We start from the raw sequence: 26,591 nt of genomic DNA, 5'->3' as shown, positions 1-26,591 counted from the left end.
TGTGTGGGTACTTGATCAGAGAGGCGTGTGTTTGTAGTGCTGCCGGCCTGCCCTCCCAGGGTTACAATGAAATACCAAGTACAAAGACACACATCCACTTTATGCAGGAACATCATCAGAAGGGTATAAGAAATGATGGGAAAACTCAGCAGGTCAGGTGGAGAGAAACAGAGTTAACACTTCAGGTCGATGACCTTTCATCAGAACTGGACCCTCTCCACAGATGCTGTCAGGCCTGCTGAGTTTATCCAGCATTTTCTGTTTTTATTTCAGATTTTTGCTTTTGTATCAGAATGGTCTGGTGTGCCTCTGCTTCACTTCTTGTTGATAGAGACTGTTCCTTGCCTTGCCTCCTGTTCTTTTGCCTCTCTTTGGTTCTTGTCAGTCACCTTGTTTCCCCAGATAGCCTCTGGAAAGGCATAAAATGTCTTTAATATATTTGTAGCTTTAGGGAAAGAAAAATTGTCCCCATATATAATCATTAGGTGTCTTCGCCCTTTAAAATATTGTCTGTTAATGACTTACACAGTTACTTCCTCCCTCTGCCTTTGGGAAACTCCCATCCTTAGCCCCCAATACTGGCACCTTGCCATGCGTGGCTAATTAAGACTGACCTGGCTGCTAAACCAGAACATCGGTCCTATCATTTCGCCAAGCAGCCCAAACATTTTCAAATTTCTTTTAATTCCTGTTTTGAGTCATGGATGCTTGTCTTGTTGCCCGCCCTCAGTTGTAAAGGAAGGAGTGAAGCACAGAAGTGATGCCCACCATATTAAAACCCACCAGTAAATCCCTAGTGTTATCAGGCCATGGACAGATCAATCTCCTTCCAGCATTCTAGCTCAGATTGAGCCTGGAATCAGCGGATAATTACTGTGTCAATTGTTTTTCTCTTACTCAGCTGCACCTTCCCCACCATATCACATTGTACCTGTCAGAAACACGAGGACGTCAGTGATGGTCCTGTGGAAAGAGCCTGAAAGTGAAGACGAACTCCTAGGTTTCTACGTTTACTCTTGTGAGGTTGGGACAAACAATTGGGAAACCTGTAACAATAAACCTGTGACTTCAAAGAGGTGAGAAGATCATCATCTTGCTGGAATAAAACCTCGATTGTTTCTGAAAAATGACTGTTCAAAAGTACTTTTCATTAGCAGTACCGTGTAAAAATGTATATTTAATGTCTTATTTTTCTCATTTCTCTGCATATTTTGTGATTATTTTTCCTTAAATTGTGAAAAAGGAACGGAAACCGTCTATATCAAGCATTTTGTGATCGCCCCATGTCCCAATTAGTGCTTCACATCTAATAGAATACGTTCACTCATTGGCCAAAGCTGCTTGAGGGGTTGGTGTTAGTTTCAGTTGTATGTCAATTTCATTGTGCCATTGAATTGAAACCATTCTGTCAGGAACCCAGTGATATCCCAACACCCGGTGCAGAAATGTTTTTTTTAAATGAAAAAGAAATAGGTAGAAATGAGCTTTGCTAACAGTTCAGTGACTGAAGTATATATGTATCCCTGTGCAGCCTGCTGCTGCTGCATGGAGAGTGGATGGTACCAGGTTCTGTTCCTGGTCTGGTCTCTGTTAGCTCATCTCCTTTGGAGCTGTAGTCGAATTCCACAATTACCCAGCGAGCTTTTGCACTCGGGGGAGGAAAGAGAAACAGCCAGGGGAGGGGGAGGGGAGGCGGGGAGGGGGGTGGTTCTGCCGGTCACCATACAAAGACTCTGGTGTGAAGTTCAAATGTGTGGTTGTCAGGTGTTCCTAGGTCAGCTTGACTGCAATGTTTACCCATTGACCAAATGCTGACGTTCATTCGCTAGATTGCCATGTGAAGAATGGAGCCTTGGTTGAGGTATTGTAGAGCAGAGAAAGTAAGGGGAGGAATGGGTGAGTGCAAGAGATAGATGATTAGAGACAAAGAATGCATGGGTTGATTTGATTGCTGTTTAGTGGTTTACTCTACCATGACAGTGGCTGCATGAGGCAGATACCAGAATTAAACTCATTACAGTTGTGTCTGTTTCCATTTGCTAGTATTGAAGTTCATGGCCTCACCCCTGGAAAGAAATACGTATTTCGAGTGAAATCTGTCAATCCAGCAGGGCTCAGTGAATATTCTGCTGAATCAACGCCCATCGTGGTGAACAATGCCATCTGTGAGTGTGTATTTCCAGCTTTGGAAAATAATTGTTTTCCAGAGAATAATTGGTTAGTCAATTTTAGTCATTATCGTATTCAGCTTAAATTTCCAAATATGGAACAGCATTTTGCACATTCAAGTACCAAAAACATTTTGAATCATGCCCTGTAGAATTCAATAAATAGACCAGATGCCAACTGGGTGTAATTTTTCAGTCTCTAGAAGAAAATATAAAATAAATCAACAGTGTTTTTAAAACTTCAGTTTCAGAGTTTAGTTATCAGAATAGCTTGTTTTATAAAACCCGTGAAGTATGTTAGACAATGGCGTGGAAAAATATTTGATGGTTTTTAATACTTGAGAGTTGTGAGGAGATAACGGTAGCACAGTGGTTAGCACAGTTGCTTCACAGCTCCAGGGCCCCAGGTTCGATTCCCGGCTTGGGTCACTGTCTGTGCGGAGTCTGCACGTTCTCCCCGTGTCTGCGTGGGTTTCCTCCGGGTGCTCCGGTTTCCTCCCACAGTCCAAAGATGTGCAGGTTAGGTAGATTGGCCTGATAAATTGCCCTTAGTGTCCAAAAAGGTGAGGTGGGACTACTGGGTTATGGGGATAGGGTGAAGGCGTGGGCTTAAATAGGGTGCTGTTTCCAAGAGCTGGTGCAGACTCGATGGGCCGAATGGCCTCCTTCTGCACTGTAAATTCTATGATTCTATGATAATGGACGGAGAAGTTCACGCAACCTAACACCTACAATTTAAGATATTTGCTTGTTTTAAGAAACATTAGCTAATGTACAACAGGAATATTCTGCACAATTTGCAATAGGTTTATCCAGCTATCATGACACCAGACCAGACCCCAACAGTTGCTAGGATACCAGACAGAAACCCCAATATTTTATTTAATTTTGTCAGACTGTGAGGAAAATATATTCCTCACAGTGATTTCACACACAAATAGGGATATCGTATATTAAAACAAACTTCATTACTAACACAGTATTAATAACTTTAACATCATAAAGAAAATAGCTCACAATTACCAGTTAAACAATGCTCAACCATAAAATAAACCACTAAATCCTAACTGATAACTTTTAGCTCCACCCAAGCAAAACCCCTCTCAGGTCAAAATCCACTTTTAGTACAGTTAGCCAACCCGGGAATACTTGCTGTAAGGAGAAATCTTGGATAAACTACTTTGAGAGAGGGAGATCTTTTGAGACTTCTTGAAAGAGAGACTAGGGCCTCTGGCTGCATTCTTCAGAAACTGCTTCTCAGCTCAGCTTCCAGTCAAAACTAAACTCTGCCTGTCTGTTAGATACCTGGTACAGCCCTTGCTCATCCTATTCACTCTATCATTTTACTAAAGCTGAACATAATGGGCTGAACTCTCCGTTTCACGACACCGAAAGCGCATGTCATGATCGGGCAGAGAATCCCGCGTAAAGCAAAAGTCAAGGTTGGAGCCCGGCATTGATTCCAGCGCCGTGCTCTGGTGCCAAAATTGAATTGAGGTTTGTGCCTCGTTCTGGTGGGTCCACGCAAAACTATCATTTACATGAATTTAAATTTACTTAGTGGGTTGGACATATTCAGTGGGATTCTCCTTTTATGAGACCATGGGCGAAATTCTCCTACCCGCCCCGCCACATTTCTGCCCGACCCGCCGGCGGGATGCTCCGTTACACCGGCCGGTCAATGGGGTTTCCCATTGTGGGGCAGCCCCACGCCGTCGGGAAACCCCCGGGCGCCGGCAAAAAGGAGACTCCCGCCTGCGGAGGATGACGCCCCAGGTGTTGATGCCAGCGCAGAATTCATGGACTTTCACGACAGCAATAATGGTGCCACACCTGGACCAATTCCACGACTGTTAAGGGGCTAGCACCGGCACCACGTGGAACACACTCGATTCCACTGAAAAATGGTGCGGCATACACTGGGTCCGTGATTAACACGTGGGAGGCTGACAAGTTGCAGCCGCATATACACATTATAATCCCCACACACACTCATCCCAGCCAACTAAATGACACTGGTTGTGCTGGAGCATGCCCATACAGCTGATGGGTTGGCTGGGGCCATAGGACACCGAGGGAAGTGCCCTGGAGGACACCTATACAACCCATTGGCCTAAGTTCACTGTGGGCTGTTAGTGGTTTGCACAGCTGCATGGCTGCCTTGCCAGCTGCAGCAATGGTGTTCTGTACCCTTCCACCCCAACCCTACAGCCCACCTCCTGGCCACCTCCAGCTACTCCCCCTGGCCCTGGAAGAAGCCCGCCGGTCAGCGGCACTAACTATTAGCAAACTATGGCGATGTTGGACACTTTCCGTACACTCTCTCTCCCCCTCAGCAGCCACAACGCCGGTTTCATGATTTATAAAAGCACAGTGAACCACGGAGTCGGGAATTCAGCCCATTGGAGGCAGAGAATCGCAGAGGTCCCAGAGAATACCGGGTCGGGCCCGATAATGATATGCAAACGGTGTTTCCTGTACATGTATTCCATTACGCATTGACGCCGCTGTTGAGATGATGGAGAATCACAATTTGACGTCAAATCGGCACCCACCGCAATTTTGGGGTCAGAACCTATTCTCCGCCCAATCGCATTCCCCAATTTTGGCATCGGCAAATGGAGAATCCAGCCGAAGTCACCCGGACATGATTTGTTGCAGGTATTTACAAGTGGGCTTGGGCGTCATGGCTGCTGAGGGGGAGCGAGATGTTAAGAAAACTTTTCAGCACTCTGCAAAATTGTTGGGCTTCTTGGGGGGTGGCTGTCTGGGTCAGGGGCAGTACCAGCAAGTGACTTGGTGACCACTCCTTGGACTCGGAATGGCCCCCTCGGGTTCAGACCACCATTGTTGCAGTATGTGTTTTAAACGCAGCCCTTTGGCGCTACTTCCAGGCCCATGGCTGTTCACTCTGCTGACTGCAGAGCCTCTGGTCATCTGGGAACCAACCCAGGCAACCCCTCTGGAAACCCTCACGCCCCATCTGTATTACCAATGGGATGGGCGTGGTCAAGCTCAATCCATGGCACACCAAGTGCTGCCATTCCTCAATGCATTGAGCAGATGCGCTGCCCCACTGCAGGGGAAGCAGGGGAATAGCAGAGCTAACCCCAAACAAAGGACACATGCACCATGGCCTTTGGCAGCCTCCCTGGCACACTGCCCCTCTCAGAGCAGAGGCCTCACCAGTGACACTATCAGCTAACCCACTCCTCAGGACCACCAGCTGTCTCCAAATATTGCCTGCCCACCGCACTCCAGCTCCCACCCATTCTGCCCGCTGACAAGTTGTCACAATGCAGCTAAGCTCCCAGCAGATGCACATTTCCCTTGCACACCCCCATCTGTAGGACCTGCCCACACACATGGAGGCGATTTGTGGCACAAGGTCACCATCTCAGCCACACAACCAGGTTCCACCCTGCTGACAGGTAACACATGGCCCACCCTGTGAAGAAATCCACAGTAGACCCCATTGTGGAAGACAGGACAGAGGCCACAGAGCCAGTTGCTGACACCAGTTGTGTCACCCATTGATACCCCTGTTCACAGCAATGGGTGGTGAGGATAGAGGCTCTCCAGTGCCACTCATTGATCGGGTCAGGGGTGCAGTGCGGACGACAACATATTGGGGGGACCGGATGAGGGTTGAGGGTGGGGTTGGGGCAGGCGGCATGTTGAGGGTGGCGCTGAAGTACAACTCAGGGTTACCATGTAACCTGTTACCGTTGGATGGGCAAGGGAATACTCATCTTGCTAACAGGCCTTCTCTTTTTACCCCTACAGAGAATGAATTTCGGAGTACACACAGCAGTGCTTGTTACCTACCTGGCTGCAGCTAGCATTGCGAATGCATGGAGGCTGGAGGCACAGGGCCTGTTCAGGGGGGCCCTGCACCAGAAGAGCCTGTCTCAGAAGAGCAGGGGCCAGCCAGTGAGGCTCGAGTGCCAGCCGTCCAACAGGTTGAGAAGGAGGTGCAAAGGAGGCGTCGCATCAGGGCTCGTGTATACCGTCAGCGCTTGTCCTTCGAGGAGGTGCCGGACTGCATGAAGGTCTGCTGACTTTGGCTAACCAAGGAGACCGTGCGCCACATGAGCCTCTGAGTCTTTACAGGGGCCGAATAGGGACCTGTCTGAGATTCAGACGTCCATACAGAGGCACACCCACGCTGTGACAGGTGCCCTATGCGCCCGGGCAGTGGACTACATAACCTTTAGTCTGGATCAAGCACACCAGGATGCCCAGGCAGCAGGATCTGCCACCCACACTAGCATGCCCCAGGTCCAGGGGATGATTGATGGCACACATGACCCCTATGAGCACCAACTCATTTGGGGGTGCCCTTCATCAATAGGAATGGGTTCTACTCCTTGAAGATGGAGTTGGTTTGCGACCACCAGCTGCACGTCATGCAAATCTGAGCCCGATACCCAGGCAGCGTGCACGACGCTGACATCCTGGTGCATTCTGGTGTCCCGGCACCTTCGATGCGCTCCCTTGGGTGAGGGGTTGACTCTTGGGCGATAATGGTTACCCACAGAGGTCATGTCTAACGAAGCCTGTCCGGAGGCCCCAGGCTGAGGCGGAGAATTGCTATAACGATGCTCATGCAGCAACCAGGAGCGTCATTGAGCAGTGCATTGGCATCCTCAAGATGAGCTTCCGATGCAAAGACCTCTCCGGTGGGGCTCTCCAACATAGCCCCAGGAGGCTCTCTAACATTGTGCTGGTTGTCTGCATCCTGCACAACATCACGCAGCAGTTGGGCATGCTGGAGGAGGAGGACGCGGAGGATTATCATAGAATTTACCATCATAGAATTTACAGTGCAGAAGGAGGCCATTCGGCCCATCGAGTCTGCACTGGTTCTTGGAAAGAGCACCCTACCCAAGGTCAACACCTCCACCCTATCCCCATAACCCAGTAACCCCACCCAACACTAAGGGCAATTTTGGACACTAAGGGCAATTTATCATGGCCAATCCACCTAACCTGCACATCTTTGGACTGTGGGAGGAAACCGGAGCACCCGGAGGAAACCCACGCACACACGGGGAGGATGTGCAGACTCCGCACAGACAGTGGCCCAAGCAGGGAATCGAACCTGGGACCCTGGAGCTGTGAAGCAATTGTGCTATCCACAATGCTACCGTGCTGCCTGGATGTCCAGGAAGAACTGGACGTGGAGCCTGGGCTGGCAGGATAGGTCGGCCAATGTGTACCCCAGAGCAACCGCACACGGGACAATCTTATTACCTCCTGATTTGCCGACAAAGAGGTCTGACCACTGGCAGCTCTGCTACCTTGTTCAAACTCACCATCTCCCCCATCCTTCAAAGTGGAATCCCCTTCCCATAGCCGCTCAAGCCTTCCCTCACCTTTTCACTCCACCTTCCCTGTCATCCTCCCTTCACTCCGCCTTTCCTGTCCCTCCAATGTCACTCCATCTTCCCTCTCTCACTCAGCCTTCCCTGTCCTCCTCCCTTCACTCCACCTTCCCTCTCTCACTCCACCTTCCTTGTCCCTCCAACTTCATTCCACCTTCCCTCTCTCACTCCACCTTCCCTGTCCCTCCTCCCTTCACTCCGCCTTCCCTGTCCCTCCTCCCTTCACTCCACCTTCCCTCTCTCACTCCACCTTCCCTGCCACTCCTCCCTTCACTCCGCCTTCCTGTCCCTCCTCCCTTCACTCCACCTTCCCTCTCTCACTCCACCTTCCCTGTCCCTCCTCCCTTCACTCCACCTCCCCATCCCTCCTCCCTTCACTCTACCTTCCCTGTCCATCCTCCCTTCACTCCACCTCCCTTGTCCCTCCTCCCTTCACTCCACCTTCCCTGTCCCTCCTCCCTGCAGTAAACCTCCCTTGTCCCTCCCTTCACTCCACCTCCCCGTCCCTCCTCCCTTCACTCCACCTTCCCTGTCCATCCTCCCTTCACTCCACCTCCCTTGTCCCTCCTCCCTTCACTCCACCTCCCTTGTCCCTCCTCCCTTCACTCCACCTTCCTTGTCCCTCCTCCCTTCACTCCACCTCCCCGTCCCTCCTCCCTTCACTCCACCTCCCCGTCCCTCCTCCCTTCACTCTACCTTCCCTGTCCATCCTCCCTTCACTCCACCTCCCTTGTCCCTCCTCCCTTCACTCCATCTTGTCCCTCCCTTCACTCCACCTCCCCGTCCCTCCTCCCTTCACTCCACCTCCCTTGTCCCTCCTCCCTTCACTCCACCTTCCTTGTCCCTCCTCCCTTCACTCCACCTCCCCGTCCCTCCTCCCTTCACTCCACCTCCCCGTCCCTCCTCCCTTCACTCCACCTCCCTTGTCCCTCCTCCCTTCACTCCACCTTCCTTGTCCCTCCTCCCTGCAATAAACCTCCATTGTCCCTCTAACCTTCACTCCACCTTCCCTGTCCCTCCTCCCTTCACTCCACCTCCCCGTCCCTCCTCCCTTCACTCCACCTTCCCTGTCCATCCTCCCTTCACTCCACCTTCCCTCTCTCACTCCACCTTCCCTGTCCCTCCTCCCTTCACTCCACCTCCCCGTCCCTCCTCCCTTCACTCTACCTTCCCTGTCCATCCTCCCTTCACTCCACCTCCCTTGTCCCTCCTCCCTTCACTCCACCTTCCTTGTCCCTCCTCCCTGCAGTAAACCTCCCTTGTCCCTCCTCCCTTCACTCCACCTTCCCTGTCCATCCTCCCTTCACTCCACCTCCCTTGTCCCTCCTCCCTTCACTCCACCTTCCTTGTCCCTCCTCCCTGCAGTAAACCTCCCTTGTCCCTCTAACCTTCACTCCACCTTCCCTGTCCATCCTCCCTTCACTCCACCTCCCTTGTCCCTCCGACCTTCACTGCACCTCCCCTGTCCCTCCAACCTTCACTCCATCCGACTACCTCAGCTCCCCCTCCCCCTTCCGAGGGTCCTACCGCATCACCACAGGGTGATGGCCCTGGACAGGCAGTATCAGCGGATCTAGTCCACGGGACAGAGGATGATGTGCGATCAGCTCTGGTGCTCCTCATTGTATGACAAAGTCTGACTCCTGCCTTTAGGATCACTGTCCACCCGGGTGATCCCTGTGTGTGTGCTGGTCATTCCAACTCAAGGCCCACATGTCCTTGGGCGGGTGGGGCGGGGGTGGGGCGGGGGGGGGGTTGAATCTGGATGGTGAGCGGTCACTCACTGGGTAAGCTGTCCTACAAGGCGGCCTCACACTTCTGGCCCTGTCCCGTGCCACCTCTCATTGAGGGTGACCCCAGGTGGGACATTCATGTGGCTTGGGGACCTGCCCCGCACCATCCTCCAAACCTCACACCCACAACCCCCCCCCCCCCCAAACCCCCCCCCCAACCCCCCCCCCCACCCCCCCCCCCCCACCCCCCCCCCCCCCCACCCCCCACCCCCACCCACCCACCCTCCCAGACCCGTCACCCAGCACACCCCATACATCCAGCCCGGCCCATCTCGAAAACCCTTCAGACAGAGGATTGAGGCAGGTCAGAATGTTGGTGAAAAAGTGTTTAATAGTGACTATATATGTTGCGCCCTGACCCGTAACTATCACCTACGTGCGCCACCCGTGCCAACTTAAATGGTCCCTAACTTTCTAATTTTCCGTGCTCTAGCACTCTTTCAAGGTATTTCGCCCTCTGACCTGAGATGCCTTTGCGGACGTCCTCAGGGGGGCCTATACTTGGATGGGTCCAGCTGATCTTCGGATGTCACAGATGCCTGAGCAATGGTCTCGATGCTCTCTGCCATGGAGCACTGTGACTGGGATACATCCCTTAGCGAGGGAGACATGCCCCTCACTGTCTCAGTCATGTCCCTCTGGCACTGTGCAATGTCCTTCTGAGACTGTGCCATGTCTATATGCACCTCTTTCCTGTCTCTCTATGACTGGCGGTGAGTCAGTGCCCTCAAGAGCCAATGCTCTTGATGACCTCAGCCATGGCCCTTTGTGAGCGCCGCAGCAATTTCCATGTGGGCCCTGCCCATGTTCGCCTGTGACTGGGTTCCCCTGTCTGGTGCCTCAGCCATCGATCGTGTCTTGGCCCATGGCTCTGACGTCTTGCCCAAGGCTTCCACTGTGGACATCACCGTTCAGTGTTGGCCTGGGTACATGCACTGTTGGCACCATCTCAAGAACAAAGAACAAAGAAAAGTACAGCACAGGAACAGGCCCTTCGGCCTTCCATACCTGCGCCGACCATGCAGCCCGTCTAAACTAAAATCTTCTACACTTCCGGGTTCCGTATCCCTCTATTCCCATCCTATTTATGTATTTGTCAAGATGCCCCTTAAACGTCACTATCGTCCCTGCTTCCACCACTTCCTCCGGCAGCGGGTTCCAGGCACCCACTACCCTTTGTGTAAAAAACTTGCCTCCTACATCTCCTCTAAACCTTGTCCCTCGCACCTTAAACCGATGCCCCCTAGTAATTGACCCCTCTACCCTGGGGAAAAGCCTCTGACTATCCACTCTGTCTATGCCCCTCATAATTTTGTAGACCTTTATCAGGTCGCCCCTCAACCTCCGTCGTTCCAGTGAGAACAAACAAAGTTTATTTTTCCTCTCCTCATAGCTAATGCAATGGGGAGGTCGAGGGGGCGACCTGATAGAGGCTCCAGAGCCTGAATGCAGTTGGACACCTTTATCTGCACCTCCAGGTAATGGACAGTTGCTGACACCTCCTCCTGTAAATCCTGGTTCTGTGTCTGCATCTCTATCAGTGATTGGATCATACTTTCCAAGTGCAACACCTGTCCGGACTACAGCTGTTTCCTTGGATTGGGCAGCCCTCCGACCGACCGCTCCCTTTATGTCCCTGCCTCCCCTGATGAGCTGCAGCATGTGTTAGGTGTGCACCAGAAGGTGACCCAGGAGCCTCATCACTAAACTTCCCCACCAAAGTGATAGTCTCTGCAATGGTGGAGGGTGCAGGAGACAGCAGTGACGAGAGGTCAGTGTCTTCCGTGGTCTGGTGCAGTGGATGTGGCTGGGGGGCAGTGACCTCAGACAGCCTGGCCGCGTCTTTTTTATTTATTTAAATAATTTAGTGTACTCAATTCATTTTTTCCAATTAAGGAGCAATTAAGCATGGCCAATCCACCTAGCCTGCACATATTTGCGATGAAACCCACGCAAACACAGGCAGTATGTACAAACTCCACACGGACAGTGACCCAGAGCCGGGATCGAACCCAGGACCTCAACACCGTGAGGCAGCAATGCTAACCGCTGTGCCACCGTGCTGCTCTTTGCCTGGCCTCGTCTGATGGTGATCCTGCAATACAAAAGACAAGAGATGTGTTGAGATCTTGGGGAAGGAGTGGTCTGTGGGAGGGTGGTGACTCACTTGCTATAGGGACATCATTTTACATTGGGAGCTCACTTGGTTGCTGCTTGCTGACCTCCTCCGGAAGCGAGCTCCAGGCACCCACTATCCTCTGTGTAAAAAACTTGCACAGAGTTAGCCCTCTCGTCTACCTTGCCCGCGGGCTCCATCGTCCTCTGCTCCACGGAGGTCTGCACTGTTAGGTCCGGGATGCCCCTGCCGCTTTTCTGCTGCTCCCAGTGATTATGGACGGACTTGTCCCAAGGAAGCATAAAGGACATGGTGAAATGCATGGAGGTGAGTTCTATGGGGTGCCTATAGCTTGTGGCATGTGTATTCAAGGAACCTGGCCAAAGAGAACAATACAGTGTTGGGGTTTGGTGGAGGGTGGAATGTGAGGGAAATACAGGCAGGTAGGCTTTGGGTGGCCTCTAGGGAAGTGGGAAGTTATGTGAGGAGTGAGGGATAGGAGTAATGCCAGGGACACAGAGGTGGCTATAAGCTGCCAAAGGAGGTCAGTCATCTTCTTCCTGCACTGGATTCCAGTCCTCCTGTTGTGGCTGGCAGCACTCACTGCTTCTGCCACCTCATCCAAGGTCCTTTTGACAATGGCGGGATTCAGCCTCCGGCCCACCCTGGGGAAGAAGGTGTCCCTCTTCTCCTCCACCGTGTCCAGCATTCTGTCATGCTCACTCTCCAGGAACCTCAGGGCAGGTCTTCGTGGAGCCATCATCTTGCCTGGAATGAGAGTGTGTGGGGACTGGAGCAGTTCCAGCTTGACAAGTTCTCCAGTGCCAATTCTGGACCCAACGAATCAGATGCCAGCAGGAATGAGATCCGCGCATGCGCAGTTGCACGGCGCCAATGTGCGCATGCGCAGTGGCTTCCTTCAACGCGACGGCCCTGACACAACATGGCGCAGGACTACAGGGACCGGCGCAGAGGAAAGGAGGCCCCCAGCCAGAGAGGTCGGCCCGCCAAACGGTGGGCCCCGATTGCGGGCCAGGCCACATCGGAGGCCCCCCCCCCGGGATCGGACTCCCCCCACAGGCCGCCCCCCCGACCCTTCCACACCGAGTTCCCGCCAGCTGAGAGCAGATGTGGACGGAGCCGGCGGGACTTGCCGTTTTAATGACGGCCGCTCGTCCCATCCCGGGCCGAGAATTGGCGAGCCAGCCGCGTAGAGTGGCCCCCAACCGGTGCCACCCCAAACATGCCACCGCCAATGGTGCTGATTCTCCGCTCTGCGGAGAATCGCGTGCCGGCATCGTGGCGATGTGGCGTGATTCGCGCCGGTCACGGGGATTCTCCGGCCCGGCCCCGGGCTGAGAGAATCCCGCCCATAGAATGTACAGTGCAGAAGGAGGCCATCCGACCCATCGAGTCTGCTCTGGCCCTTGGAAAGAACACCCTACTTGAGCCCACATCTCCATCCTTTTCCCGTAACCCAGTAATCCCATCTAACCTTTTTGGACACTAAGGGGAAATTTTATCATGGCCGATCCACCTAAATTGCACATCTTTGGACTGTGGGAGGAAACCGGAGCACCCGGAGGAAACCCACGCAGACATGGGGAGAAAGTGCAAACTCCACACAGACAGTCACCCAAGGCCTGAATTCAACCTGAGTCCCTGGAGCTGTGAGGCAGCAGTGCTAACCACTGTGCCACCGTGCTGCCCAGAATAAGACTTCACTGTTACTCTTGGTAAAGTGTAAAAGAATGTTTTCTTACTTATCCATTAGTCAAATCATCCCATGCAGTAGTCAATAGAAGGAAACACATTGTGTATTCAGCACAAGGAGGGAAAACAAGGAGATTTGATGGAAGGGCTGTGTGATGAATGTAGGAATTTCAAATATATTGTGCTATATGTAGTTGGTGCAGTAAGGGTTGTCATGTGAGAGTACCTTTAAGAAATGGGTGTTTATAAATGGTTGTGTATATAAATATCTGTAGTGAGAGTACCTTTGAGAAATGGGTGTTTACTACTGCAGTGATGTCAGAGAGTGGGTGGAACTGGGCTGTCTATCAGCTTTTTATGTTCATTTTTGAGCAGGCTGCAGAGTGTGTTTTAGTTTAGTTTTCAGGGTTGGAGCTGAAGCCAGACCAAGCAGGTGTACTGCTGTTCTCTCTGCCATCGAAAGACTATCTCTTGATCATTTGGTGAATTCAGAATTATAAATGTTTTCAGTAGTCACTATAACCTGATATGCTTCTGATAAAGGTTTTGTTTTTAAGTCGTATGGATGTGAAAAAGGAAAGCTTAAAAGTTTACTTAGTGTTGTATTCTTTGGGGGTTGTATTTGAATTAATGGTTGCTAAGATGTTCACTGTATGTTTCAAAAAGGTTAACTTGAGTTCATAGAATAAACATTGTTTTGCTTTAAAAAATACTTTTCCATTTCTGTTGTACCACACCTGTAGAGTGGGCCGTGTGCTCCCCATACCACAATCTATTAAAAGTTGTGGGTCAGGTGAACTCCATGATACACTTTAGGGTTCTCTAAACCCTGGCCCATAACAGGGTTAGAAGGCTGAGTTAGTACGTGTGTGACTGCTGCAGTCATGTTTTTGAAAATCCTGGTTTGAAAGACAGCTAGGCTTGTTGGAAACAGAGGTGCAATTAAAGCATCGTAAAAGATCAGAATTAATTCCAGCCGTGGATATTGTCTTCTGAAGTTGGGCTGATGGAATTTTGTTTATATTAAGAGGGTTCCCTACGAAGTAGATAATTAGAGACATTAGCTGGATTCTCCATTTGGGAGGCTAAGTGTTACTGCAGGGACTGAATTGCATGCGCTTCGCGTTCCTGTTGGGAGTGCTATTCAGGGAGCGAGTCAGGACATGAAAATGGGCCAGCCACATGAAACTGTTCAGGATAGCTGTGAACATTATAGGATAGATAGGAACATAATAAATCAATGGCCAGAATTCTCTGGTTGTTGCGGTTCACTTTACCAGCCGGCAGCGCACCCCTGCCCATGGGTTTCCTGTTGTCATGGGGGTGGCTTCAAAGGGAAATCCCATTGACAAACGGCGGGGGGTCGGAGAATCTCGCCCCAGGTATTTGCCGGCTGGACCTGGCTGCGTGGGCGGTCTCCGGAGTTCTCGGGGGGTGTGCGGGGGTATCTGGCCCTGGGAAGTGCCCCCACGGTGGCCTGGCCCGCAATTGGGGCCCACCGATCCACGGGCGGGCCTGTGCCGTGAGGGCACTCTATTGTTCTGCACCGGCGGCTGTCTCGGTCCACCATGGCCGGTACGGAGACGAAGCCCACTGCGCGCACGCAGGCGCTCCCGCGCATGCACCAACTTGCGCCAGCCGGCGGAGGCCCTTCGGCACCGGTTGGCGTGGCACCAAGCCCCTTACCCGCCGGTCGCCGCGGCATAAACCACTCCGGGGTCGGCCTAGCCCCTGAAGGTGCGGAGGATTCCGCACCTTTGGGGTGGCCTGACGCCGGAGAGTTCATGCCACTCCTCGGTGCCTGGACGCCCTGCCCCACCGGGTAGCGGAGAATCCCGCCCTAGATTTTGGTACACTTAACTAATGGAAGTTTTAGAGCTGGTAGCTTAGATTGTTGCAAGATCAAATTGGACAGCTACCTTAAAGAGAAACACATGGTCAGTTAAAATTGCTAGGATACTGGGGAGTCAGATTAGATGGAGCAATAATCTTTTGTGTACCTCTGCCTTATGCATGTGTTTTCTTGTAAAGCCCTTCCATCAGCTCCTTATGGTCTGACGCAACTGAACTCTGGGAAGAATGAAATGATCATTGGCTGGAAGGAGCCAAAATTCCCTATTGGAGCAGAAATTTTGGGCTATTTCCTGGATTACTGTGATGTAGAAACTGAGTGGCATGAAGTTAACATTGAACCTATAAAAGAAAAGATTTACAAGGTAAATTAAGACTCAGAGTTTAAATTCAATTTATTTTATGTCTTTTGTAATTAGTTTTGCCATAATGAATTAAATGCTAAGTGTCATCTCGTTTTTCTGTCAGGTTTCCACACATTTCTTCTGATGGTGACTTCAATAAATAGATGAATACAAAGGAGCCGATGACTATAAAATGCCACATCAATGAGAATAGAGCTAGTTACACATCAAAAATCCCAAGAAAATGTACCAACTAACTATGCACCTTAAACATTCAAACGCATTTGGTTTGTTCCTCATTAAAGGATGGGAGGCAGTGGCAAAGTGGTATTGTCACTGGGTCAGTAATCCCGAGATCCACCCAGAGACAGGGGACGTGGGTTCAAATCTCACCGCAGCAGATGGTGAAATTTGAATTCAATAAAAGCCTGGAATGAAAAGTTTAATGACGACCATGAAACCATTGTCGACTGTGATCAAAAATCCATTAGGTTCACTAATGCTCTTTGGAGAAGGGAATCTGCCATCCTTAAGTGCCCTTATGTGGAGATGCCGGCGTTGGACTGGGGTGAGCACAGTAAGAAGTCTTACAACGCCAGGTTAAAGTCCGACAGGTTTGTTTCGATATCACTTGCTTTCGGAGCTCAATTCACCTGAGGAAGGAGCAGCGCTCCAAAAGCTAGTGATATCGAAACAAACCTGTCGGACTTTAACCTGGTGTTGTAAGACTTCTTAAACGCCCTTAGTAATGCCACTCAGTTCAAGGGCAATTAGAGATGGCATTTTGCTGGCCCAGCCAGTGAAGTCCATGCAATGACAAAAAGTGGGTTTACACAGAGAAACGAGTTTTGAAACTCTGCTGATACATCTGGCAAAGTTTAGGACAGTTGTTATCCAAACAATACAGAGAGAAAGTTGACATGAGCTACTAACAAATGGGTGAAAGTGGTAGATACTGGGAGTATGATACCTTTATACCGGATGATGAAAACGGCAGCGAATCAAATAAAGAAATGGATCTTTCAAATCTTTTTCTTTTTCACATGTATGGCTAAAATTGAAGAGTGATAATAACAATTTGAAAGTAAAAAAGAAGACTTTAGTTGGAAAGCTCCTTGCTCCAGAGTAATCTAATGAATTTCCTCCCCAAAATAACATTTTACATATGGTATTCTTTCCTCTGAAGGTCCAAAACCTAAACGAAGGCTCGTTGTATCAATTCCGTGCTTTTGCAATGAACTGGGCTGGTGTTGGACAACCATCTGAAGCCAGTGATCAATTTAAATGTGAAGAATGGACGATGCCACAGCCTGGTGAATTGCTGCCTTTATTTTTTCAGCTAGATTTCAGACAAATATGATGCTAACACAATAATGATCATATTTCATATCAGAGATTCGAGCTTCAGCTCTGAATTTTGCATTGACACCTAAGAATGCTTTATGGGTTTGGGAGCCCATAAAAGCCTCTTGTCATATCACGTTAACTACCCTACTAGCCAGCATTAGATATTTACGGCTGTGGAAGGAATGTTTAAGTCCTAGTCTATTAGTCTCTTCAACCATCTGCAACTCCTTCAATATTTCACACCAAGAAGTGTATGAAGATATGAAAACTACAACCATATTTTATCCCAAGTGCAATATGATTAAATATGTCTTCACTTTGCCTTGTAATACACCCCAGTGCATTATCTCCTCTGAACTAACCTGCACTGTTGAATGTGACATCATTATTAAACTTACATTACTGGGTTTGAGCGTATATGAACAAAACAAATGATGATGTTTATCAAAATGTGTTAACAAACGGAACCTCTTGTTCTGGCTCGCCATACACTTTTCTCTTTGTCTGTCCTTTGCCTTTATTTGGAATTGATCAGTTGCATAATAAAGTTCAAAGTAAGTTTTCAATTTGTTCCCACAGGGCCACCTTTCGATGTGCGATTCCTTGAGGTCCGCAGCACCTCCTTATTGCTTCAGTGGCAGCCTCCACTGTACACAGGGGTGGAACCTGTCACTGGCTATGTCGTTGAGATGTGTGAAACTGATTTGGAAGACTGGAAAACCTTAAGTGATAAGCCAATACTTAAAGCACAGATGAGGGTTTGTAAATGATCTTCTGATTCCGGAGAGTATTGAAAGCAGGTAGTCTTCTTGTCTACACAAAGCTACGTTATTTCAGCAGCTCGAATGTGACATGACCAGTGTCACTTTCTACTTGAGAGACTCAATGACATTAATAGGATTTCAAACATAGTAATTCTACGGATTGTTAAGATATACACTCACACTTTCCATGTGGGATGTCCTAATATCAGCCACACCAGTGTGGAGTGAGAAGAGTGAAAGTCAGGTAGATTATCAAGAGGCAGGAGAGAGAAGAATATAACAAATCACCCCACAGTACTGTTAGACACAATGGCCTTGATTTTCACTGAGTCATGAAGGCTTAGAATCGCTTTAAAAATGGTGGGTGAGTCCTGATTCCAGGATTTCCAACCACATTCCCGGATTGTCTGATTTTCGGGAGTGCCTTTAAAGATTGCAGGTGTCTTCTTGTCAAACCCACACCCAGATCTCCCAAGCTGGCTGACTCCATTGCGGAGACCGATATCACTTGCTCCTCCACATTCTTCATGGAGTCAAGTCAGATTTTTGAAGGGTCATGGTTCACAGCCACTCGGAGGTGATGTGAACCCTAGTCTGCTTGAGGGGACCTTTCAAGTGGTCAATTCGAAAGATTCCCCCTCATACCCCCATGCCAAGCTATGGTACTTCATACCCATTGACCCACTGTACACTGTTTATAAAAGAAGCTTTAAAAAATGTAATTCATTAATACCTTTCTGCTATGTTGAAAAAAATGTTATTTTGATACAAGCTAATAAAAGTGTCAATCATCCAGACCCTTTAACAGTAGCAACAAAATCCACAAAACCTTGAAAACGCTTAAACTTGTGTAACAAATGTTGTGAAATTGACAACAGAGATCAGCGAGTCTGAACTGTCAATCAAACATTGTTCTTTCTGTGGCTGAACTGTTTCTGTACTCTAATGATTATCTGGGCTGTCATCCAAGCATACATAATGAAGCTTGGGTACATGGAGTTAGGTTAGGATTAGCAATGAACTTGTTGAATGGAGGAAAAATCTCAAAGGGTTAAATGGTCTCCTCCTATTCCTATGTTTCTCTGAGATTATATATTAGAATATTTATACTGTTCTATTCCTCAAAATTCTCACCATCACAATTTGGCACAAACTCTTTTTACCTGCTTTTTTTTGAACTTAACCTGATTCATTGCTAGCCACTGTGGCTATGGTTGTGTAGCACCTGCAACATACAAATAGTATCTCACTCTTCCAACACTGCTGATTATGAGTAAACCCCTTTCACCAAATCTATCCTGCCTTTTAAACTGCAGAGATAATTTGGACTACGGTTGAGAGTAGGGGAGGAAGGTTAACTGCTGGAGAAGTGGAACTGACCAACATCTGGGAGGCACAGCTGATTGAATTTCATCGGACTTGCTGTTGCTTGAGGCACTCTTTGTGTTCTGAAGGAAACTAACCAAGAGGAAAACTCGAGGGAACATATGACCTACTTCCAAGACATGTTTCTCTTCCACCTCCTTTGCTCGTCTGAACAGGGGCTTGCATTTACAGGCCTATGTTCCCGTCCCAGCCTCCTCGAACAGGCGTTGAATGTGGTGACTAGGGGCTTTTCACAGTAACTTAATTTGAAGCCTACTTGTGACAATAAGCGATTTTCATTTCATTTCATGTGTAATAATATACAGTACAGGAAGAGAAAAAAAACACTAACTTGACAGAATGTTATTGCATCTTACTAAAATACTTAACATCTGTTCTTGTCAGCTTAAAATTGGCAATTAAGCTGAGCTTGATGACTGGTTTGGAATTTCAGTGATTCAGTCCAAAGAAATGCAGAACAGGTTTTTGATGTCACAGTAAAATATTTCTCTTCATTTTTGCACTGGCGGCTGATTGCCTCTGTGCTATTTATTAATCATAAAGTTTGACAGATAGTGAACCAGTTCTTCTGTAGATGATGGGATTGCAATAATATAACTGATGGATCCCTTTAGTTTCCCTCCTGATTTGGCAGTGGCTTTCCCATTGACTGAGTTATAATATGGAGAGTATGATAGAATCTCATGATCTGTGCAGCAAGGAATATGTAGTTCATTCATAGGAATGTGAGGTTGAAGGAGGTCATTTATCCCATCAAGCTTGTTCCACCATTCAATGAGATCATGGCTCTGTGACCTAACTCTTTCTATCCCAAATTTCCCGATATCATTTAATATTTCTTGACAGCAAAAAATTATTAACCTTCGTTTTAAAGTTAGCACTTGATCTAGCACTAATTTCTGATTGTGGAAGAGAGTCCCAAATTTCTACCACTTATTGTGTGACGAGTGTTTCCTCATTGTCCTCCAGAAAGGTCTGGCTCTAGGTTTTAGACCATGCCCAGTGGCTCTAGACTTCCCAACATGCTGAACTAGGTTCTCCTAATCTACCTTAGCTGTTCCCCTTAACATCTTCAAAACTTTGATCAAATTTAGGGCGGGATTCTCCGTCTGTTCTCGGCAGTGTGATTCTCCGTTCCCGCTGCGCGCCAAATTCTCCATCCTCGCAACGGGGAATCCTGGGGCGAGATTCTCCGACCCCCCGCCGGGTCGGAGAATCGCCAGGGGCTGGCGTGAATCCCGCCCCCGCCGGTGCCGAAGTCTCCAGCACCGGATATTCATCGGGGGCGGGAATCGCGCTGCGCCGGTTGGCGGGCCCCCCCGCGCAATTCTCCCGGCCCGGATGGGCCGAAGTCCCACCGCTAAAATGCCTGTTCCGCCGGCGATGATTAAACCACCTACCTTACCGGTGGGACAAGGCGGCGCATGCGGGCTCAGGGGTCCTGGGGGAGGGCGCAGGGCGATCTGGCCCCGGGGGGTGCCCCCACGGTGGCCTGGCCCGCGATCGGGGCCCACTGATCCGCGGGCGGGCCTGTGCCGTGGGGGCACTCTTTTCCTTCCGCCTTCGCTACAGTCTCCACCAATGTGGAGGTGGAAGAGACTCCCTCCAATGCGCATGCGCGGGAATGCCGTCAGCGGCCGCTAACGCTCCCGCGCATGTGCCGCCCGGAGATGTCATTTCCGCGCCAGCTGGCGGGGCACCAAAGGCCTTTTCCGCCAGCTGGCAGGGCGGAAATTCGTCTGGCGCCGACCTAGCCCCTTAAGGTTGGGGCTCGGCCCCCCAAAGATGTGGAGCATTCCGCACCTTTGGGGCGCGGCGTGATGCCTGACTGATTTGCGCCGTTTTGGGCGCCAGTTGGCGGACATCGTGCCGTTTCCGAAGAATTTCGCCCCACGTCTTAGTTTGTTTAATCTCCTTTTACAGCATAATTCCTGGGAGTCCATATGTCATTCTGGTCACACAGAGAAATACAAACACGTTTAGCTGTGATTTTCAGGGTATTGCAGTTCATGGGCGGGATTCTCCGCAATCGGCGCGATGTCCGCCGACCGGCGCCAAAAACGGCGCGAATCAGTCCAGCATCGCGCCGCCCCAAAGGTGCGGAATTCTCCGCATCTTGAGGGGCCGAGCCCTCACCTTCTGGGGCTAGACCCGCGCCGGACTGATTTCCGCCCCGCCAGCTGGCGGGAAAGGCCTTTGGTGCCCCGCCAGCTGGCGCGGAAATGACTTTGCCGTGCGGCGCATGCGCGGGAGCGTCAGCTGCCGCTCACGGCATCCCCGCGCATGCGCAGTGGAGGGGGTCTCCGCTATAGTGGAGACCATGGCGAAGGCGGAAGGAAAAGAGTGCCCCCACGGCACAGGCCCGCCCGCGGATTGGTGGGCCCCGATTGCGGGCCAGGCCACCGTAGGGGCACCCCCGGCGCCAGATCGCCCCACGCCCCCCCAGGACCCTTAACAAATACATGAATAGGATGGGAATAGAGGGACACGGACCCAGGAAGTGTAGAAGATTGTAGTTTAGTCGGGCAGCATGGTCGGCACGGGCTTGGAGGGCCGAAGGGCCTGTTCCTGTGCTGTACATTTCTTTGTTCTTTGTTTGTTCTTTGACCCCGGAGCCCGCCCGCGCCGCCTTGTCCCGCCGGTAAGAGAGGTGGTTTGATTCTCGCCGGCGTCACAGGCATTCCAGCAGCGGGACTTCGGCCCATCGCGGGCCGGAGAATCGCCGGGGGGGGGGCCCGCCAACCGGCGCGGCGCGATTCCCACCCCCGCCAAATATCCGGTGCCGGAGAATTCGGCAACCGGCGGGGGCGGGATTCACACCAACCCCCGCCGATTCTCCGACCCGGCGGGGGGTCGGAGAATCCCGCCCCACTTTCTGGGAGAAGGTGGGGCTGGATTCTCCGACTTTGATGCTACGCCCCGAGGATCCGTGGCGTTTTACGTCAAAAAAATCGGTCCCACCCCAGCACTGATCCTCCGACCTGTGAGGGACTAGCAGCCACACTATGAAAAAACGCTCGGCCTCCACGCCAAAAACGGCCGGCGAATTGCTGGGTCCGTGGCTGCGCGTGCGCACGGAGACGACCTGCAGCAGTCGCACGCTACAACATGGCGCCGGCCGCACGCGGATCTAACCTGCCAGACAGTGTCCCCCTGGACACCCCTCGCCACCGCGGACCACCCTCCACCAGTCCCCCCAGCCCTCTCCGAAGCCCATCCAGCCAGCAGCACGGCTCCCCCCTGACTGTGGTGGCACTGGACACAGTCCGCAGCCGCTACGCCAGGTCCACGAAAACTGAGAACACACTGCTCCGCGCTGTCGGGAATTCAGCCCATCGGGGGCAGAACATCGGGGAAGGGCCTTCATGTAACGTCCTGAGGCCATCCCAACAGCGTGCAGCATACTCCCCGATGACGCCATTTTGGAGGGGGTGGAGCATCCGAAAACAGGCACCACCCCCGATTCGGTCGTAAATAGGGATTCTCCGCCTGATCGACGATTACGAAATCGGCGTCAGGGAACAGAGAATCGCGCCCGTGGTACACTATGTGCTGAGGACAACAGTTGAGGCTATCCTAAATGTAAACTAACAATGCTAATAATCGGCAAGTACAGAGGGAGTACAACAATAGGTTTTACACATGAGAAGATGCTCGTACCTTTACATCAGTCGAGTTAAAGTGACATTTATGTGACCAAACTGTTTTTGATCAATTTTATCAGATATCTCACTTGGAAGAAGGCAAAACCTACATTTTCCGTGTACTTGCATTGAATTCAGCTGGAACTGGTCTACCATCATTGCCATGTGACCCTGTTCGAACAGAAACTCGACCAGGTATGGTGTATTTCTGCACGTTTAGATTAACTAATCTCTATTGAAGTTTGCACCGATAACTACAACAGAAATGTACTGGAGTATTTGTTAATATAACAGTGGCATGAAATGGAGGAACGAAGACAACAGTAGGGTTGTGTGGTAATACCAGGTATTGCGGTACCTGAGAGGTGGATGACCATTGGCTAGACCCAGGAGTCTACCATTGGCCGATGTACATAGCTCCGCCCTGAGAGGCGGAGTATAAGAACCAATGCCATCCCAGCAGCCTTCACTTTCTGTATCAAAGCTGCTGGGGAATAGTTCTAGCAGATTAAAGCCTAGTAGTTATGACTCACCTTGTCGAGAGTAATTGATTGCGCATCAATTTAATCTGCTACAACTTCAGTGAAAGGATGGATCACCGTATCAAACCGGAGTGCCTTCAGCTCAGCCCCCACGTGGACAACTCTGCTGCTATCTTTAAACATTGGCTGAGGTGCTTTAAGGGCTACCTCGACATAGCCGCCGACACCCCCACGGAAAGACAAAAGATGCACCTTCTACGCTCGCGGGTCAGCCCTGGGATCTACCCTCTGATTGATGAGGCGGAGAATTATGCTGCAGCGATCGAGCTGCTAGAAGGACACTATATTCGCCCTGTGAACCAGGTCTACACTCGTCACCTGCTGGCGACTAGGAGGCAAAGCCCCGAGGAAACGTTGGACGACTTCTACCGGGCGCTGCTGGTGCTGGGCCGAAATTGTGGCTGCCCGCCATTTATGGGGAACGAACACACGGAGCTTTTGATCAGGGATGCTTTCGTGGCAGGTATGACCTCCCCCCGATATCCGCCGAAGGCTCCTAGAAATGGGCACTCTTGGACTGACTGAAGCACGGGCCCTGGCGGGGTCCATGGACATGTATATTAAGGTGTTAGTATGCAGTTCACCTCCTACATGATGATGGATTAATATGATAATACATAAGAACAGTAGCGCCGTCATTCTCTTCAGGTCAGCGTTTCGCTAGTACGCTCAAAGTTCCGTAAAATGTAGTTTACACCGAGTTGCGTGGATCCAACCTGGCTTTTCTTTTACTTTAACGGCTGTTCGGGTTGTTAGCAGCACTTGGTAGGGTCCATTCCTCCTCGGAGAAAAATAATCTTTGTTTAATACTTTCACATATACTTGATCTCCAGGTTTAAAGGGGTGTGTATTTCCCTCTTTTGGTTACATCTGAGCCTGTCGCACATTTTCATGTATTTTTCCAACGGTTTCACACATGGCCTGGGCATATTTTAGTGATGCCTCATCTGTCCATATTAAGGCTACTGCCGCTGGAGTCAGTGGGGGTTTAGTTCCAGTTGTCATGGGGCGTCCCATTAATATCTCATACGGGGCTAAGCCCATGTTGCGATGTTTCTGATTTCTCAGGGCATACATTACTCTAGGTATGGCATCTGGCCATAGCAGCCCATTTTGTTGTCACACATTTGTAACTGCACCCGCCCGATCAGCCCCCCACTACCCAACTCAACACCTCCCCCACATGGCCTCCTCCACCAACCCGACAATCCCCCGAACTGACCACACGTGACCGACTCCCCTGACCCAAACCCTCCCCGACCTGTTATCCACCCGATCCAGGGGCAGCACAGTGGCACAGTGGTAGCACTGCTGCCTCACGGCGCCGAGGTCGCAGGTTTGATCCCGGCTCTAGGTCAGTGTCCGTGTGGAGTTTGCACATTCTCCCCCGTGTTTGCGTGGGTTTTGCCCCCACAACCCAAAGATGTGCAGGCTAGGTGGATTGGCCACACTAAATTGCCCCTTAATTGGAAAAAATGAATTGGGTACTCTAAATTTATTATTTTTTTAAAAATCCACCCGACCCAAACCCCACAGAACTGACCGCCGCGACCTGACTACCTGCCAACCCGACACTCCCTGACGCAACACCCTCCAAGGCCCTACCCCCCTCAAGCCGATCCCACCCCCATTCCCTGACTGGAACCCCCCTCCCCCACAACACCTCCCCAACCTGACACCATCTCCAGGCCTGATCCCTGTTGAGCCGACACCCCCCGACTGCCCCCCCCCCCCCCCCCCCCCCCCCCCCCGCCCACTCCCCCCCATCCCCCGACTTTACACCTCCCCTACCTGATACTACCTCCAGGCCTGATCACCATCGACCGACACACCCCAACCGGACCCCCCCCCCCCGACGTTACATCTCCCCGAGACCACCCCCATGCTGTCCCGACAACCCCCCTCGACCTGACATCCAACTCGTCCCCCTTGACCCAACATCGCCCTCCTGCCTCGACACCCCCTGACCCGACAACCCCCTTGATCTACCCCCGACTCCAAACCTGAACAACATCCCATCGGCCTGACCTGACCTCAGACCCAAATGCCACCTGCTCTAACCCGACACTCCTCCACAACCTAACAACCCCACCCACCCACCGACCTGACCACCCTTCCCTACACGACATCTCTTCCACAACCTGAACGACAACTAACCCCCAACCCAGCCGCATGCCCCTGCCCACACCTCTGATGTTTAATACCCCCACCCTCCTGATGTCCCAACAATCCCCTGATATCTGGACCCACCACCCCCCATTTCTATCACCCCCCTGCTCCCCTGTAACCTTTGTGCACTTTCTACAAAAACACGGTACTTTCATTCCACATAACTGAAACACTGAACTAACGTGACCTAATTAACTAGTAACTGGAAAGAAACTAATATTAATCAATATTGTACCGAACTAAACTGCAGGTCACCTTGTATTAGGCAGGATTTTCCAGCCCCTCCCCTCCCGTGTTTGTTGGAAACAAAGATGGCTGCCACTGAACGCTGGTGTGATCTTTTGGTCCCACCGATCTCGATAGTTTTTTTGTGTGGCTCGACCGTCTCGCCGCTGGGGAGCCCGCTGAGGGGGGCGGTCGCCTTCAGCAGGACTGGAAGACCCCCACCGGTGGCCAATGGCGGATTGCCTCCATCGCCGGAAAACACACTGCCAAGGGGGGGGTGGCGGGGGAGGAAATTCGCACCCAGTGTACTTGTTAAACTAACAAATAAATTGTATATATATATAAACATAATATGAGGCCGGTCTGTTACTTCTCATAGGTACCACAGAGTTAGAGGTTGGTGTGGACGAAGATGGAAATATTTTCCTGGCATTGCAGAACCCTGAGGCTGCTGATGCACCAAAGTTTATTTGGTCCAAGGACTACCAAGAAATTACAACCCCTGAGAGAGTGCGGATTGAAACAACTGAAAACGTGTAAGAATCTGGAACATTCTGAAACTTCAGTCTTAAAATGAACATTGAGCAATAAAACAGAACCATGATCAACAATGCAGTAAGCGGGTTGGTCTGGTTACTCTCATTTGGCCTTGGCCTCAGATGCCACTGTTGATGGATGTCTGACTGTGTGCTCAGTTACAGGTGTTCTCCTCGTCATCCAGTATTTCATCATTTCAATGTGAGAAGAGTTCAACTCGAATTCTGGCGAGCTGAGAAGGAAATGTTCAGCTTTGAATTGTTCGATTTTCGTTTGTAATATCTTCTCATTTATTCATCTATGCCCATGTTCACAGTGTTTTACTTTCCACTTAATAATAATCTTCCTGACTTGTGTGAATTTTTTCGGACGCCTGAGAAAGATTTTAGCAAAAGCAAAAAATAAAGGACAAAAGAAGGAAATTCCTATTTGATATGTGGAAAGTAACTTTTAAAATTATTTTCCAGTGCTGTCTGGATTAGTCAGCAATAGTCCTTAAAAGCAACAAATCAATTCCTAATTTATTGGAGGTTTCTGACACCCATTAACATAGCAGGAACCCAGATAATGAAGTTGGTTAAAATCTCTATTTTAAAAGGAGATTG

At 50.5% G+C, this 26,591-nt stretch overlaps 1 protein-coding gene across 1 annotated transcript in view; it reads left to right on the top strand.

The window, feature by feature from the left end:
* LOC140411385 (myomesin-3-like) overlaps positions 1–26,591 on the top strand; it is a 225,706-nt gene that overhangs the window by 118,751 nt on the left and 80,364 nt on the right. The window contains exons 15-21 of the mRNA XM_072500502.1: positions 902–1,076; positions 2,044–2,165; positions 15,209–15,393; positions 16,559–16,685; positions 17,299–17,477; positions 22,594–22,708; positions 25,829–25,985. Of these exons, the coding sequence (XP_072356603.1) occupies positions 902–1,076; positions 2,044–2,165; positions 15,209–15,393; positions 16,559–16,685; positions 17,299–17,477; positions 22,594–22,708; positions 25,829–25,985 (1,060 nt within the window). The remainder of the gene's footprint in view (positions 1–901; positions 1,077–2,043; positions 2,166–15,208; positions 15,394–16,558; positions 16,686–17,298; positions 17,478–22,593; positions 22,709–25,828; positions 25,986–26,591) is intronic.

Source organism: Scyliorhinus torazame, chromosome 1 (assembly GCF_047496885.1).
Source record: "Scyliorhinus torazame isolate Kashiwa2021f chromosome 1, sScyTor2.1, whole genome shotgun sequence".
Classification (NCBI taxonomy): Eukaryota; Metazoa; Chordata; class Chondrichthyes; order Carcharhiniformes; family Scyliorhinidae; genus Scyliorhinus; species Scyliorhinus torazame.
Note: the sequence above shows the minus strand (reverse complement) of the source record. Positions and strands in the feature narration are given on the sequence as shown.